Genomic DNA, 19,107 nt, shown 5'->3' on the forward strand with positions numbered 1-19,107 from the left:
TTAAAAATAAAAATCCACTGTTTATATTAATTTTGATTTAAAAATATAACTTTCAACCCAAAGACCAATAACTTTACAGTTGTTTACAGAGCTAAGCCATCCTTCAATGCACCTGCCAATAATCTGTCTTTTTATTTAAAAAATACTGCATAAAAATATGCAGCCAAGTGAAAAAAATCAATCTAATGATTAATACGACTTCATGGCAAGATGAGGGGAAAAAAGCAACATTTTCAGAAAGATGAATTAACAGAATCAGAAAATAAATTTCAAAAGTATGTACCGGACCGTACTGCCAGCCAAGTTCAATCTTATTCATAACCCAGAGTTCATGGATATTCTCTGCCAGTTTTTCTCTTATCCTTTCTAAGTGGGGAGGCAGCACAATCTAAAATTTTTAAAAAGAAAAAAGCACACATCAGAAACAAATGCAGTAAGATTCAGCATCAGTCATGCCACTGTCTCATAAACCATTAAGATGCAATGACAGGTGTAGGTTGTAAACCTTTTGTTTTGTGATGTTCTCTAGAGAAATGCTTGGACAATTATGGCAGTCAGACATGTCAGCTGTATTGCTAAAAAGGGCAACCCAGCGGGCTGAAGTACATAAGCTTGCAACCCACAGCTATCAGAATGGCTATGGGACAAAAGACTCCGCCATTAGAGGTGATCTCAGTACCTGGCTGGTGTCCACTGGGATTGGGGTGAAGGCAGCCTGGGTCAGGGAAATGGTGGGGCCCAGCAGGTCTCGCGTATATGTTCGTTCTTGCTTATATTCCCGACTATGTTCCACTTTCAACTTTTCTTTGGGCAGAACAGCTTCATAGCAAGGAGCATATCCAGGTGGAGGAAGGAATTTGAATTCCCCATGTCTCCCTCCAAGCAAGAAGCGAACCCTAAAAAGGATCCAAGTCAAAGTCAGCTATACCTTTGGTATACATTAGTGATTCCTAATGCCTGGGCTGGTACCAGTCCATGGCCCATTATGAACTGGGCTGCACACAGGAGGTGAGCAGCAGGGTAGAGAAAGCTTTACTTATATTTAAAGCCATTCCCCATTACTGGAATCATGGCCTAAAAGGCTCATCCTGTCAGATTAGCAAGGGCACTGGATTCTCCTAGCATGAATGCTACTGTAAAGGGCACATGCAAGGGATCTAACTCCTCTGCTCCTTATGAAAATCTAATCCTCAAACTATGCTCCTCCACACCCATATCCAGTCCACGGAAAAACTGTTTTCCATGAAACCAGTCCCTGGTGCCAAAAAACTGGCGATTCCTGGTGCATATGATTGTTTTCAAATCAAGAAAACATGAGGAAAATATTTTAACTTTATCAGAAGCCACAATTTTTCCCAAGTATCATTATAACATCACCAAAGAGCTTCTAATAATAAAAGGAAAAACATGAGGGCATCATATTGCTCAAAAGACAAAAATGTAGATTAAAGGATCAGTGAGGGCTTATCACTGGCTCTAGAAATAACCAGAAGTATATGCATACTTCCATGTAAATAAAATGCATGCCAGGGCCAGGGATTTAGCTCAGTGTTACCATACCTGCCTGGCAAGCACAAGGCCCTGTGTTCGATCCCCAGTACTGCCAAAAAAAAAAAAAAAAAAAGCCAGTCTACAGCAACTGAACTCTTAATATTCCAGGAGGCTCAACTAATAAACAGGGGAAAAAAGCTAAAAATGAGAAGGGGGAAGGGGCGAAGGGTGGGATTGTCCAGAACGCTTGTATGTAAATTTCAGAACCTTTTTTAAATGTAAAAGCTGTACATTTCTGGGAAGTTCTGAATTTCTTTTGTTTCCTTTTTTTCCTTCAGGTATTTTGCAGTGAGCTTCTTTTATATATAGCAAACAATGTGAAAGAATACAAAAATACATGTTCATTTAAAAAAAAACAGTATCACACTGGTACGGTACTCTGATAAAAAGAAACAATAATAAAAGGCCTCCTTTTTAGGTGTTATTTGTATATACCTTGAGGATGAGAGCTACGTACTTTTACACCCTTTTTTAGAGGAATAAATTATTGAATTACTGGAAAAAAAGGCATGGCCTAAGTATCTGTATGCTTAAAACTGTACAATTGGATTAGGTGTAAGGAAAGAAAGCAGTCAATTCTTAGCACCCAATTTACTAAAGAAATTCTTTAAAAATGATTCAGGCACTACCTTCTATTTGCTGAAGAAAGCAGATAACCTTATATCTTTTACTGTTTACCACTTTCAATATTAACGAAAACAGAAGTTACTAAAATTGTGCATTGCACTCATTTAATCAGAAACTAATGTGAATTCTATTGAAGAACACTCTTTGAAACAGTTTAATGATACTGACTTCTTGGGGCTCTCAGCTTTAAATAAAAAACAAAAACAAAATTTTTCATTTGCCCTATTTGTGTCTCAGTTCCAGGTCAAAAACTAAAAGACACATCCCAAACAAAATATGACGAAAAACAAAAACTTTAAAACAACCTAGAAGTTTATAGAAAAAAAAACAAAATTAGTACACCAGAAAGGACAGCTGATATTTCATGATTATTCATTTCTTCAATGCAATGCTTTTGTAACTTGAAAGTATTCCTAGGAGAAGAATTATAACTAAAAGAATGAGCAAAATAAATGGGTGGTTGGTAGGAACAAAGGAGTCATATTCGTATAAATATGGTTAATAATAATAATAAGGCCCAACGACTGCTTATTCTGAGACAATTGTATGCCAACTAATTTGTTCTTGTTTTATAATTTATTTCATGTTTGCCCTTATTTTGATCAACCATGATCCACTGAAGGTTTCTCTGTAGAATTCTAATGAATTATAACTTTGCTTTGCTCTGGTAATAACAAAAATTCAGAGGAAATCATCTTGACGTGATTGATGACAAGCAGATAATTACCAGTGGGACAGGTGGAGAGGACACTGAAAGGAGCCAGCATCACAGAAGGAACACTTAATTTCTCTAGAATGTGGGGGTTTGAAATAGGGTGCAAGGCTATGGTAGAAAATAAATAAATAAAAATCAGTATAATAAAGTGATGTTTTTAATAGTTTTATTCATTTTCCCTTATTATATAGTACAATGAACTTGAAATATGGACCTGAAATGTTTTTCGGGACCCTGACTCAGGGGAATATTAGTTACTACCAGAGCGGAATGGTGGAATAGGTGGGCAAAGTATTTGCCTCTGGAAATAATCCCCTGGGTGAAACTTACCTTCTCCTTCGAGGAACAGGCAAATGCCCTGCAACAACAGGTGCCCAAGAGGAAACAGCAAAGGTTAGGAAAGGAGGGTAGTGGCAGGGTCTTCTGTGAAGTGTGCGAAGAGAGAAGGGAAATACACCAAAAAACAGAGACATACTAACTTTATTCCTGCAGAGAAACTAACAACTGGAAAGAAGAGGCCGTCGATGTTGAAATTCTCAAACATTCCTTGAACAGGCTGTCCATTGATTCGGAAGGAGATGCTTGGGGCACTCAGATCTAAGCAGCAACTGATGACATCATCAGTTTTCAACAGATGCTGGTTTGGCGAGCTTACAGTACGGGCAATACAACCTGTTGAGGGAAAACATTGAAAAAGGTCATGTATTTTCATCTCAGAGAACCATCTCCAGAGCCGAGGTCAGCACAGCGAGAAAAACCAATACACAAGACAGAATGAACTAAACCTCGAGTGTAAGTTAATATTCTATGCTGCATTATTGGTCTAAAACTAAACACTATCTTTTCCAGAAGCCAGGCTGCTTCATTAGAAAATGGGCCTTCTAGTAGACACAAATTTCTGCAGGTAGACAGATGGTCTTCGATGCAGAAATTAACTCAGAGTACATATTATCATGATGTCAGAGAAAATTTGCCAAGGAAAAGATCTGACTGAAAATAGCTACCTTACCATCGATTACTTATATAACCAACAACACATTTTTTTAATTTCTCTGAACCTTCATTTCTTAGAACACCAAATACCATCACTGTCTAGAAGTACTACAATGATTGAATTAATCATTTAAAAGGAGCACAGTGTTACGGGTAGGTCAGATTCCCTTTTCAAATACAAAGTCCCCTCCTCTATTCTATAAATCTAAAATAAAATTATACGAACATAATGAAAACGGGGCTGGGGATTTAGCTCAGTGGTTCTAGCGCCTGCCTCGCAAGTGCAAGGGCCAGAGCTCAATCCTGGGTACTTCCCCCAAAAAAGAGATAATGAAAGCAGAAACTGTGATCATTCATTCTTGCAGTATACTGCTTATTCTGAGACAATTATGCCAACTAATTTGTTCTTATTTTATAATTTCTTTCACACAGGACTTGGTTCTCTTAAGTATGGAGATACAACTGAGGTCAAGAAAATAATTTTTGATAAGGGGTCTCTTCTTGCCCAGGCCAACAATGGTCTAAGGCCATTCTCACTATATCAAAACCTCTTTGCTAATCAGTCCCAAAGGCAACTGTTTCTCATCACACAATGGAAAAGGGAAGTAATGTTCCTCCAAATATATATGCAAAAAAACACAGCTATACTCCTTGATTTGAACAAACACAAAAATAAATTTCATGATATATGCTTTGTATTTTTATAGCACTTCTTATTTATACCATGCCAAGGTTTTCACCAAGAACATATTTGACATGCCAGTTATAGAGAATATTGGCTTTCTAAAATATGGACTTTCTACTTTATTAATATTCAAATCTGCAAGCCACAAAGTCAGGATCAAGTGACTCTTCTAGAATTCCCTAAATATAATAAGAGCCACTTTCTCCAAAATCATGTAAATGCAATGCACTTCAAAGGGAAAGGCCTATTTCTTTGTTTTGTATCAAAATCTTCAGTTAATAAAAAATGTTAATGTGTTAGTTATCATAGTAAAAACATAATCCAAATACAGTGCTCAGTTTGAAGGATATTATTATGTTAATGCTAATGCCTGTCTAACAGTTATCACAGTAAACTGTTTTTGCAATCTCTGAAACGAATAGAAAAGACCACTACTGAACAAACTGAGGCCCACAGTTTGAACTGTATTTCTGTTTTCTGCATGAGCAGAAAGGGAGGTGAATGCAGCAGGATTCACAGATCCTGGGTGAGAAATTTGGACCATCTTTCCTGTATAGTTCATCATTCCTCTATACTTCTACTATTCAAATTCTCTAAAGGCACCATTTTCTTTACATTTTTGTTCCTTTCAAACATCTGGAATGTCCCAATAGCAACACTGCACAACCTTTAAATTATAGAGAATAAATGAAGACGCAGCTCAAAATTCTGCTTCTGAGCCAGAGCTGAGTGCCAAGGAATATCTCCCTTCTCCAATTACAAAATGTTCAGTAGTTAAATGTGTTCTCTTCTAAAAATCATCAATATTTGACACTTTAAATTCTATATCAACAATCTAAAAGAAAAGAAAGAGAAGAAACCCAAGAAGATGAGCTAAGTGACTAAGAATTCAGCCTTGGAAACTCAATCAGACTCCAACTGCATTAGACTTGGTTTTGTTGTCTCTGAACCAAAACTTAGCAAAGCATGAAATAGATCCCCTCTGACTAGAGATACCTGACTTTTCAACTAAAGCCTGACATAGTGCATAGTTTCTGGTCATTTTTTTTAAAGGGACAAATATCCTCAATATGTATCCATTTTCCTATGAATGAATCTAATTTCTCATTCTTTATGGCCGAGTAGTATTCCATTTTATAGAAAAACCACATCTTCTTTATCCAGTTTCCAAATGATGGGCAAATGTGTTGTTTCCAAGTTTTACCTATTACACACTGTGCCTCTGTAAGCGGAGGTGTGCATATATCACTGTGAAATAAATAAGTCACACATGTGTAAATACTGAATAGCTTCTCTGGGGTGAATAAACTATAATAGTACATAAGATCCTAATGAGATAATTGACAATGTGAAACAGGAAGAAAGGGGCTAAAGGTGTAGGGGAAGTGGGAAGGGTAGGGGAAAGGGAATAAGGGAATAGAAAAAATACGACAAAATGAAAAAATGGAAATAAAGTGTTTGTAAATGGGAGGGGAGGAGGGGGTGAAGGGAGGGCAGGGACAAGGGGAAGAAATGAGAACCAAGACCTGTCAGGCAAAGGTCCAAGATCCCAGTGATGAATGTAACTGTACTGTATACCTAGAATGTACCAATAAACTCATGAGGCTAAATAAATAAATAAATAAAAAGGGACAAATGTTTTCTCCTGACAATAAAGTTTCAAGATAATTTTCTCCTGAAATTCTGAAGCTTACCTACCATGCTTCCTGTGACAGGTCCATAGCTCCCCAAAATCTTTTGTTCTTCTTGTTCTATTTAGATGATACTTTATAATAAAAAGCATACTGCACCCAATTCAATTCTACAACTACTAGGCTCTTTTACTATAGTGAAAGGAAAAGCATCAAACTGAATGTAAAATCAAAAGGGTAAAATGTGTTACAAAGCTAAAATTATTAGAAACAGTTCAGAATTGTGCTAGCAGAGTAACGTTTTTCCCCCAGCCTCTTGTCTAATGTAAAAACAAGTTAACACTGTGGCAGTCCTGTGCCTAGCACAATTGCTCCTACGTACAGACAACCCTCACTACTCTGATGACTCCAGCCACACACCCTGGTGGTTAGATGAACCACTCGAAATACAGTATAGCTTCATTTCTTCTAGACAACAGAGCTATTGGTACTGGGTGAATATCAAACAGTAACTATGATTGCAAAGCTACAAATAGAAAAAAGAGTTTACAAAAGCATTACCATAACCTCAGATTTAGTTCATTTAATTTTAAGATTTCTTTTCAGACGCTATTAGGCCTATCCACAACTCTTAAATGAACAGTATTTGCATCACACGATAAAGTTCATATTTTTGTAACTTAAGTTGGTGTTCTTTATCTTTTATAGACTGAACACTTTGTAAAATATTTCAGTGTCTTGCCAGGACTAGGTTCTAAATGGAGTTTCATGAAATGCAGATTCCAGATGAACTCTAGTATCCAAAAAATATGTATATAAGAGCTACATTTTTAAATCAACCATACAATGTCTTTTCATGAATCAGAGAAAAATATTATGTGTAATATATATTATTCTCAACCATCAGAACTGAGAGCAGGTAGCTGGAGAAATGAACTGTGCACTTACTTTTAACCTTTTCTACACTTTTTAATTTTAATGTAATACATGTAGCTATTTATAAAAGCAAATAAAAAAGCAATCTTTCATAAAAGTACACACAATTAGAGAATAACAACAGTTATTACTCTGTGCATCATAATCTTAAAAGAATGGCCAAAAATGTTATTCAGAGTTCAGATCATAGATAAAAAAGACTCTCTTATAAGAAAGATAATAGCACTTATACTACTAGTTTCTCTTAGTTTGCTGAAAATTTTGCGCTATTTTCTACACTTTTTAAAGCAAATTATTTCATCACAAATGGACTAGTCACAAAGCCCTGTGCAGATTACTGATGCCTGCCTTTACAGTATCTTGCAGGAGGCTGAACTAGCTCATTTCTTCCTATCACTTTCTAGGGTTTGTGTTTTGTACTTTTTAAGTTGGAAACAAGCTAAATCTCTGCACATCCGTTAAAACAAGTCAGAAATAAAGTTCGTGTAGTCCATCACACACTGAAATACCACTTTCAAAAATACTGTTCATAAGCAACACCGTCCTTTAGAAACATACGCCAATCTTAATTATTTTCATTTTTATCTGGTGAAATACCACTTTTTACTCAATCAGAATAATCAAATTACCCACAGAAGTAGAAGTGATAGCTTTCAGAAGCACACAGTAGGATCACACCATCTCCATCTAGAAATTGGTGAGAGGAAGGGCAGAGTGCCTACCTGACCAGAGATGCAGGCCATCAAATCCATAGGAGAAGAGGTCGTCGCCAACACCATTGCCGCCCCATTCCTCACCGCCCCCAGGGTAGGGCGAGTAGCCTTCCGTGGAAGCCCAGCCCACTCGCAGGTGAGTGGCTTCTGCTGTCACAAACGGCTGAGTGTGGTCCACCATGAGCTCATAGTACCATTTCTTATACTGAGCAGACCCTTCACTGACGCCCAGAAAAATATTGGGCCTCATGCTTTAAAGAGATAGGAACAACATGTGAGACCAGGCCAAGCACGCCTTCCGTCGTTATCATTTCAGCCTTGCTATTTTGAATGCTAGCCCTGCTTCTCTGGGAAGCCACATATTAAACACATGCTCCCTTGATTCCAGAATTATTAACATAGCCATTGGGGTAATACAGAGTGACAGCCAGTCTCCAAGGTCACCTTCAGTGAACAGTATTTATTTTGGTTTACTTAGCATCATCACACAAGGGTCTAATGCTATTTTTCTGAGTTTTTTAAACTTCTAATTGCTCTTTAGCACCTTTTACATGGTCAATCAAATTTGAAACACAAAATGAGACACTTTGCATAGCAGGCCTTTAGGATTCATGGGGTTGCTGTGAACCCAGGACATGCAGTCACCCTCATAAACCAAGCTTTGTGTCACCCAGGGCAAGAAGCTGAAGCAGCAAGGTGCCTAATGAAGGCGGCTGCTCACTGGGAACAGAGAATTTAATAAGATTTATTTCATGATACATTTTATTCCATGTTAGGAGGACCTATACTCTATGGTAATCCCAGGGAATAGTAAAGGTCTGGAGAAATGCTACCCATTCATGGCAGGTTTGATATATAAAGAGCTATGAAGAAGATCTGAAATGGATCCTGTTTAAAAAATACAACAGAGATGTACATATTTTATTCTATACTTGTATTTGAAATAGGATAAAGCAGCAACTTACCTCCTAGAAAGCAGTATACCAAAGGTGCTATCACATAAAGCATTTGGTTGGTGGTAAAACCTGTCACATGTTATTGATTTGTTTATGTGTGGGGGTAAGAAAGGCTGTGTGGCATGGTCCTTATGATCGAAGCCTGGAGTCAGACCTGAAACCCACTTCTAGCTCCAGGCTCTTCATCCATAAACCGTAGGTAACAGCAGCACTCAGGAAGACACAGACACATAACACACACATGCACACACGCAATACAGATGACATGTGAAGCACCTGGCTTTGTAGCTGGCACACTTCACTCAATGGATGTTGGCTACTCTAGAAGGCAGATCTAACTGAGGATCTCTTTTGATTGCCTATTTGTAGAATTTATTATATTTCAGACCTCCTTTTTTATCATATATACTGGACACCTCCGAGCAATTTTGAAGGACAGCATTTTGTTATAAGACATAAAACATAATTATATACAACTGTTATCTCTATACTTGTCATCCTACTCCTAACGATGTCAATGCTAATTCATGTATGTATGATCAGAACAAAAGCTCTTACACACGTGTTTGAAACAAACTGATACACTGCTTCATCTACTGTTATTAGTGTCACATTTGCTTGGTACAAAGCAATACTTCTATTATTCACTGGGGAAATACACAAAAGAGCCTAAGAGATGAATGGACCATTTGTGGCATTAGGCACAGAGTCAGAGCGAGGACTCTTTTGCTATGTTACCGATTTATGACACTGTCCATCTGAATTTACCTGCTGACTTGGTTCACAAGACGGGTCTGCAATAAAAGATCTCGTCCCGGCAGGAGATTGTCACAGATGAGATGCTGGTTAGACCTGACAGCAACCCCATGGCAAACACACAGGGAACACAAGACATCCAGAACCTGAAATGAGAAATTACTTCCAGTAGATTCTAACCCATGCTTTAAATTCAAGCATCAGCAGGGCTTGCTGTGGAGCGAACCATTCCCGCCAGTTCCACCTGACTGGGTCATTTGAACAAGACAGCATGCGTCTCACTCATCTTCCAACCTTCCGTCACACACAAACGGAGAACTGCTGATGCTCCCACTGAAGCTATGCATAAAAACTGAACAGTGTTACTCGATCATACCTAACATGAAAAAACACTCATGAAAAATTCAACACGCGTTTGACAAGTCTTCTTATTTTAACGTATTTACTTTAAGTTTATTTTAGGTGGTACATAAAATGCTAAAAATGTACCTATTTACAGAATCCAGTGTAGGGCTTCAATACATGTATATGTTGTTTAATGTTTAACTCAAGGCAAATACATGTATCTCCTCAAATATTATCACTTCATTATTTAAAGCTTTAAAACATTTTCTATTTTTCTTCACCCTGCACAGTGAAACCCAATACATTGTTCTTATAGCTGAACTGCTTTCAGAATCCTTTCATGGAAACAAAGGGTTTACTTACTTTGTGGTTTCTCCCATGCTTGTCTAAGAGTGAGATAATGGATTTAATATGCCCTTCTTTAATAATATTCAGAGCTTCTGGACTCTCCACCAGCACACAGTGTAGAACTTCCAGAATTCCTGGAAACCAAGGGGAAATGTGTGACCAATCAGTCCGCAGTGAACAGCACCTTCCTTTTCCAGTCAATGAACTGTGTTCACTTTGTCCAACATGTAAGAATTCTGTGCCCAACATGATTGTCACAGGAGACTGTGATGGTGGCACGTGCTGTCTATGAGAAGGAACTGATGATATCCACAGGAAAGGAAATCACAGCGGAGGAAGGAAAATACACACACTAGAACCGGAGCAACTGAGCCCACTGGCGATTCTACCTGGGAGAGTTCTGAAAGAAAGCCACACACATGTCTAGACTTTCCAGAAAAGGGAGGGCAGCGAGGCGGACAGATGGAACGGCAGGCACACCTGCGTGCTAATGTCCAAAGCAGGCGGGGGAGGGTACTCGCAGGCTAGGTCAGTCTAGGAAGCCTGTTGGCAAGGAAAGTACAATCCTGCAGTCACACATTCTAATCCACAATGATCATTCCTTTTCCTCGAGGATTATAGTATAAAATGTTTATTATTTGTAAAACAAGAGAAATATATAATAAATAGAAATATGTAATAGACAGCCATCATAACAGACATGAATGCAATATACAGCTTCTGACCTTAAGGTTTCAAAAGGGAGAAGATAGATTTCATTGTCAGAATGGTTAGCATGATCTCAAAAGGCTAACTGTGTGCGTCTGTGTCCATTTTCTCAGAACAAGCTTGTCATGTCAGTAACGAATGCAGGCCAAGCATAGCCAAGAGAGCCAACATAAAGAAAACGTGATCTGCTGAGTGACAAGAATTAAAAAGGGCCTCTGAGAAACCCTGTAGGAAAGCTCATACACAGAGCTCATTTTCTTGTGAAAGAAATGCACAGTGTCAGGTTTACAAAGGTGGATTTGAGAAGTCAGAAGTCACTCTTTACAGCTGTCACCATCTACACTCGACCCAAGTCCCAATCCATCCATTTAAGATGAGGACTATTCATGGTGATTTCTTATGACTTAGTTTATTTAAAATAGGAAGGTATAGTTAATTTTTAAAAGTGCTCAAAAGTTCCACCCCCAGAAATGACAGAAAAAAATTTTTTTAAATACCAAACTAAATGATGGAAACGAAAACGTATTTTTAATAGAGTGATCATTTTATCCTGATGTATCCGCCCCCTTTTGTTTTAGTGGAGAACATGTGGTTGCCTGTTTGTAAAGAAATTTTGATAGTGTTTTCCTTGAGTCATTTGCAGTCTAAGGCTGGCTGTTCTAATGCTGCCTCCCCATGGGAAAGGCACAGCTGAGTGTCTAACAGAGACTCTGGGGCCCACAGAGCCTATGTTTATTTCTATCTGGCTGTTATGGCTTGAATGTTTGTCTCCCTCAAGATGGTATGTTGGAATTCTAGCCCAGAGGTGATGATACTAGGAAGTAGGCTTGTGGGAGGTGATGAGGTTAGGAGTGCCGACGCCTTTTGAATATGATTAGTGCTTTTATAAAGGCTCTATAATGAGATAACTGACATTGTGAAATGGGCAGAAAAGGGCTAAAGGTGTAGGGAAAGTGGGAAGGGTAGGGGAAAGGTAATAAGGGAAAAGAAAAAAATAGGAGAAAATGGAAATAAAGTGTTTATAAAGGGGGAGGGGAAGAATGGGTGGAGGGAGGGCAGGGACAAGGGGAAAAAATGAGAACCAAGACCTGTCATGTAGGTACAAGATCCCAGTAATGAACTTAACTGTACTGTATGCCTAAAATGGACCAATAAACTCAATACAAGGGAAAAAAGGCTCTATAAAGCCACAAGGCAGCCACTTTGTCCCTTCAGTCATGTGGGGATGAGCTTCTTATGAGAAGAAAAGGGGACCCTTGCCTAACACAAAATCTTAGACTTTGAAGTCTTCAGAATGATGAATAACACATTTCTGTTGTTTATAAATTACCCAGCCTATGGTATTTTATTAAAAGCATCCTGAATGGGTTAATATATTCGCCTTTTCTAGAAAAAGTTGTCCAATCCCTGCTATAAATTTAACAATTGAAAATGAAAAGACCAAGAAGTAGAAGATAATGAATTCCCTTGGCAAATAAATACATAGGAAGGCCCATAGCATGCATGAAGGGGAAATATAACTGTTAAAATTTAATACTCAATTTTGTCAAAGAACAACATATATCACAAGCTGCAAGAATGGCAACACAAGAATACACTCCTGATTTTTCTCATATTTAGCCTAGGCTTTCAGAATTTTGGGTTTAATATTAAATCTTTCAATTCTGTGTCATCAGGTCCAAAAAATAAATATTTTAAAGAGATATTTTTCTAATTCCACTACTTCTGACAATAAAATGTGAAAGAAAACTCATATTTCAACTGTTAGAATAAATGCAAAAGTTTCCATAGTAAAATATTCTTAAGAGAAAACAAATCAGAAGGGCTGGGGATTTAGCTCAGCAGTCTGGTGGCCTGCCTTGCAAGAGCAAGGACCCGAGTTCAATCCCCGGTACCAAAAAACAAAACAAAACAACAACAACAAAAAAAAAGAAAACAAATCAGAAACACCAAGCAAATCATTTTCAAAAAAAGAATTGTTATACTATATTATATACCTATTTAAGTTATGCTGACATTTCTTTGAACCTTTGGGTGAGAAATGAGACAGATAAATAGTGCTCAATAAAGATTATAATGACTACACTAGACTACAGATGATTTCATCACTACACAGTAAGCATATTGAATAAGAATCAGAAATAGCAGTTCATAAAGTTTGTTTTTACATGCTCAAATGAAAAGTAAAAGATTTGTGAGTCTCTAATAGTATTACTAGAATGAGTTGTGATCATGTTACAAAAAATGATTAAAAACCCTCAGAAGCCAGCAATTAGATTTTGCAAGTTATAATAAATTATGTTAGTCAAATTTTTAATAGCATGGTACTACATAATACATAACGTAAATGTTTAAGCCTGGAGACAAAATTAGGTATCTGTTGTGGTTGTAACTATGTAAAATGTATCATTTTTATTAAATATATTATTTCAGAAAAGACTAGTAGCTAGTTAATACATAAAAAAATAGTCCTAATTATTGCTGGATTAATATACTTCTCTCAATGTTTCATAAATTCTATGAACAATTCACAACATTCCTAAAATGCACATTAAAAGAACAATAACACACTAGAAAGCAATGTCTATCCCCATTTTATTTCTATCACTAAATCTCTACTTATTCAGATCATGCTGCCCTGTTCAAGATTCAGTCTCCCTGACCACAAATGGCATCTGTAGATGCCTGCCTGCTCTCCATTTGTGTATAATTATAATTCACCAGGAGCCTAGGGCCGGGCTGGTACACCTATGGCACACTAGTAGCCAGCTGTTTGGTACCACTGACAGCTCTAAATGGTTGCCCACCTCTGGCTAGGCTAAGCTAGAGATAAGCAAAAGAGGAAGGCACCAACCTGGGTGCTAATTAGCGTAAATTAACTGCTATCTCCTGAAGGAAACATTGGAGAAGTGCACAGGTAAAATCCATAATAAGGAGTCTCCACTGTAGGATAAGGGAAAGTTGTAATCAGAAAACCTCAAATTGCAAATTATTCAAACAGCAGGTGCGGTTTCCCCTTCTTCTACACCTGGGGGTAGAAACTAGCTTTTCAGTCACCACCTTTAAAATACCTGCCTAAAGCTCGCTAAAAGCTTACAGAAATTATAAAATGTATATTGTAAGCCTGGATAATAAGATTTAAACAAAGTGAAATAAGGAAAACAGGCTGGAGGTGGGAGGGAGATAAACTGGGAAACGACCGAGAAAGAAAAGGAAAGCATAAACATTGACCCAAGTTAGCCAGAGAGGAGCAACAAGGCAGTGATGTCCCGACAGCCTTGGTATTTTCAAGGCTTAATGAGGAGACATCCAAAGAGATATCATGGCTACTCCAGCGCGTTACACAGTGGTGATAAGCATGGACTCAAGCCAGTGTACAGATTCGAACTTCTGGAGATCTGTGACAAGTTACCTAACCTCTCATGCTCCAGCTCATCTATTTGGTGCAGACAAATCCAGGGGCCACTGCAGGGACAGCTGTGAGAAGAACACGAATAGAGCATGTAGATCAGAGGGCCTGGAGCAGAACGCGCTATATAAGCACCTGTTATGATTATGTTACAGTTGCAAGAAATAATACTAAAGGCAAATAAGATGAAATAAAAAGCACAGGGAGGAATTAACAAATTGGCTCCTTTGTAATCAGAGATTAAAAATTGGACATAAAAGTGAGGAATGCTTAACAGGCAACTCTCATCAGAAGGAGCATCCAGGAAAGTGACCCATTCACCATCAGGAAGAAATGGAAGACTACTATGGTAATTAAAATAAGTCATGTTAGCCAATCCAGCACAAACTGCACCAGACCTTGGTGACAAAATCAGGCAGCACCACAGAGGCCTTTGCACACTGAGACAATGAGCTAAAAATGCAAGGTCAAAGTTTAACCAAATTCACCAAGGGTTTAACAAATGCTAAAGCAAGACACTAAACACTCCTGCTTGTCAGAAACAGTTTTAACACCATAGTATTAACATTACCAGCAGAGAAAAGATGTGAATTAAGTAAGCCACAACTAGAATGACAGAAGACTATGGTTGGGCTAGCTCCATATTGGTGACAAATCCAAAACTGTGGAGTTTTGTCATGTTTTGTTGTTTTTCTCTACAACGCAATGGTAATGTTATATGTAAAAGTATGGATTTGTGTGCAGGTCTGTGTAGTCCAGAGGGTTTCATAAGGGCAAGTATCTGGTTCTTTGTCCCTAATTTAAATTTGATCGTCAATGAATGACAAGTCACATACTACATCCATTTTTTTTCTCAAAGGGCAGGCACAGCTATTGGGGAAAGAGAATAACAGGAATTTCTAGTTGGAGGTGATAAGAAGTTTAGTTTTTTCTCCTATGCAAAGCAGGTTGACCTCACGCAGACTAAAGAAAAACAAAAGCAGAAAAGGAAGAGGAGGATTAAATAATGAAGCAGTGTGAAGCCCTGACATCACATATTTTTAAATGTTTACCGTGAATTTTACATCTCAGTTTGAAACACCACCAAGAAAATAAGAATACTTTGTTTTTATTAAATGAGCATAAATTTGAAGTCAAGAAACTATTTGCATTTCAGTATATGATTAAATGCTAAATTTTTAAAAACATTTCTGACAAATATCAGAGACAGAAAACATAAGACAATGCTTATTTTATTTTCATTCTTTAACTGGGGCTAACTTATGAAATAAATAGCAGTTACCCTAAATAGGCTTTCTACCTCTGACCCAAGAAAAAAAAATTAATTGATATTAATATTCAGATATAAAAAGATTAAAAATCATTCAATTCATATTAATATTCAAGTGATTTTAAAATAAAAATTGCCAGAGAAGCAGTCTCCAGCCAAATTGGAAAAACATATAATTTCATGTACTTTGAAGTTTTTTTATAGTGGTTTTGAGACTAACGAAGAAAATAAGCTCATTAAATCTTGAGCTCACATAAAGCTGAGGAGACAAAAAGTGACTGAAGTTAAGATTAAAACATAACAGCATGTTAAAATTGGGAAAAGCAAAGAAAAATCAATAAAAAATGTAAGTCAGGTCTTAATATGTAAAATAACTGAATATTATGGATGCATTATAAAAAGGAATACACAAAAAATGACAGACCCAGGATATATTATTGGAAGATAAGATGAATGTGAGTCAAATGTTTCCTATAAATCAGCTGAAATAAAACACATATAACGGGCCACAATATTATAATGTGCTACGCAGCCTTAATTAGGCTTCTGATGGTTTGTAGCCTTTAACTTGAGGATACTTGAAGGGAGAGTTTAAGGACAGTTAAAAGCAAGGAGAAAAGGGAAGTTTGTGCTAAACATTTAAATAATAGTTGAAATCTGATTCTATACAAATATTTACTTGTATAAATTGTTGTACATTAAAAACTGAGTACCAGTTTGAAATAATAAATACTTTAAGATATCCTTACACTGCTATTGATCCCCATGGTTTTGGAGTTTTCATTATTATTTTTACTTGTCTATTTAGCACTGAGTATACCAAGAAGGCCCCTCATTGTATTAGGTCCTTCGGAAAGGCAAAATGAGAAGCCGAAATCGGTATCACCCCGATCGTGGAGTTTATAACACACATGTTCAATCCTAGCCTGTTCCTTTTCTTGAAAAAGTGATCCGTCAGCTGCTTTGCCCACATTCTTTATCTATGAAACGGAAACTGTAATAGATTCTACCTTATTGTTTAATCGCAAGAATTCAGTAAAGTGATGTTGAGGATTCCTTACCTGAAATGCTTGGGAGAAGAAGTCTTTTGGATTTTTTTTTCCCCATTTTGGATTTTTGCAATATTTGCATGTAGGTAATGTGATATCTTGAGGCTGGAACCCAAGTCTAAACACTAGATTCATTTGTGTTTCATATATATATTATTACACACATAGCCTGAAGGCAATTTTATGCAATATTTTGAACAATTTTGTACATGTGAGAAAGTTTGCGTATAACAGCCAATAAACTGTGCATCACAGTTCAATAAACTGTGTGTCACGTGACTGTGTTTAAACAGTGACTCATTACATGAAGGCAGGCAGCAAATTTTCCACTTTTGTGTCATGTTATTCCTCAAAATGTTTTGGATTTTGAAAAATTTTGAATTCTGAATTTTTTGGCTTCAGGAGGTCCAACCTATATGATGTTCTTAGCCCAGTGCCCTAAATTATTTAAGATTTTTAAAAATTATATAATCATTAAAGGCACAAATTAATGAATATGTCTTTTCCTGCAAGACCATTATTCTAGAAATGCTTGCAGATTCAATTAAATGTTTTAAAGATCTTTAAATAAATGTATAAAAGACAAGCATTTGACCATCTTTAAGTTAAATCATTCAGAACAAGAGAAATACAGTGTAATTGCAATATAATGCGATCAATTCATCAAAAAGAGGCCTAATGCCATGACAGCACCGCTGGGTTGGACCACCAACACTTCACCATCATACTGACCCAACACAAGTGATACAACACAATTACTTGACAAAAGAAGACATCAAAAATATGTGAAAACCAGAATGGCACAAGCAAAGCCCGCCAAGACCAGACACTGGCAATACACAGCCATCTGTCAACAGCTTGTGTAACAGCTGCGGTGTCCCCACTGCTCATAACACAAAAAAGCAGCTCAGTACCCTAGGGACTAGAAACTGGCCAGAAAGGATGCAAAAATCACTGTCTGCCCATGGTCTTCTGTTCTAGTAAGCACTGCTTGTCGAGGGAGACTCACTGAATTCTGGGGTCCTTCTGGGACGGGACTTCAGGTTTTATGCTTCTGGCTCACCAGGGTTTTGTGATGCTGCACTGAACAGCTATGCTAGGGAGCAAAAAAAGGGTCAACTAGCACAGGTCACAGGTGTCCTGCCTTCAGAACAACCCTTGATAATGTCAGGAAACAAGAAGGAAAATAGACTCTAGGAAGTGTCCAAGAAAATCCCCTTTAGGAGTTGGGGGCTGGAAGGAGATGGTGGCTGCAGCAAGCATACAGGGAAAGAGGGGAACAGACTTAAACTGGAATTCTCTCCCTTGGCCTTAAGACTACTGCTTGCCTTCTGCAAATGTGCCACAGTGGGAGCAGCTAAAGCCACTAGACCAGTGTGGTGTATCATCAAGAGAGCACAAGAGTCCTCCATGGAGTCAGAAATGACAAAAGTACAGTGCACCCTCAAATTACAAGTGGCCTCACTACAAACAACAGAATTTTAGTTTTAAGTTATGACCACAGTCTTGATCTATGACCTGAAAACTGGTCTTTCCTCTGTGGGGTAAATTGAGAAATTCTGAGTCAAGGTCTCTCTAAGAACACTGAGGTCTGGCTGAAAGAAAAAGTGGCCTAAATCATACAAGAGAGAGACTCGGAAGGCTGTGAAGAGGAGCCTGAGCCGTCAGCTGACCTGTGGCTGATGACACTGGCACTGCAGCAGCATCGATAGGTTTACAGGTAGACAGTGGTGATGATGAGAAACTGCTGGAGGAACACTCAGGAATTGTCTGCGGAGAACTTCAGCAACTCCTGGCTGAGCAACAGAGAATGGCATCTGAGGAGGAGCTTTCTGAAGAGGAGGGGGAGTAGCAGCAAAGTTCTTCTGAAATAAAGAAAATCCTGAAAAAAGGGTCAGAGCTACCAACATTTGTAGAAAAGACTCGTGCAGAAAGAGGAAAAGGCATTCATTGCATTCACTTGCTTAATGATGACGCACATCACACTACAGAATGGTGCTAAAGACAGGACAGAAACTGACAGCCTTAGATAGTTGTTAGCTCACAAAAGTTTGAGACCTAGTGAGCCAGACACAGTTCCTAGTGGTCTACAGGCTCTGCCAAGGACAAAAAGGACACCAGAGAGCCAGATTCCTGATTTTCTTATGGAAAAGTTTCTCCTTCCAAACAGTAACTAACTTCCATTTCATCCTCCCTTCTTGAGTCAGATGTCAACTTGAATGGTGAGTACAGGACGAAACTGTTGCTTCTGGTAGACTAGGCACATTTTATAACTTTTTGGTGAGTATACTAGGAAAAATATTGGTGTTTCTGGTATATTAGGCACATTATACAACCATTCTTTATTATGTTGGTTTTTTTTTTTTTTTTTTTTTTTTTTTTTTTTTTATAGAGGTTGTACAAAGGGTCCTTCCC

At 37.7% G+C, this 19,107-nt stretch overlaps 1 protein-coding gene across 1 annotated transcript in view; it reads right to left on the reverse strand.

Annotated features, from left to right (window-relative positions):
* Positions 1-19,107, reverse strand: part of Ryr2 (ryanodine receptor 2) — a 409,294-nt gene that overhangs the window by 241,393 nt on the left and 148,794 nt on the right. The window contains exons 18-23 of the mRNA XM_033761774.1: positions 10,272-10,390; positions 9,576-9,709; positions 7,861-8,102; positions 3,373-3,565; positions 680-896; positions 284-388 (exon numbers count right to left, since the gene is read on the reverse strand). Coding sequence (XP_033617665.1) covers positions 284-388; positions 680-896; positions 3,373-3,565; positions 7,861-8,102; positions 9,576-9,709; positions 10,272-10,390 — 1,010 coding nt within the window. The remainder of the gene's footprint in view (positions 1-283; positions 389-679; positions 897-3,372; positions 3,566-7,860; positions 8,103-9,575; positions 9,710-10,271; positions 10,391-19,107) is intronic.

Source organism: Fukomys damarensis, unplaced genomic scaffold, assembly GCF_012274545.1.
Source record: "Fukomys damarensis isolate Sample0158 unplaced genomic scaffold, DMR_v1.0_HiC HiC_scaffold_10, whole genome shotgun sequence".
Taxonomy (NCBI): domain Eukaryota; kingdom Metazoa; phylum Chordata; class Mammalia; order Rodentia; family Bathyergidae; genus Fukomys; species Fukomys damarensis.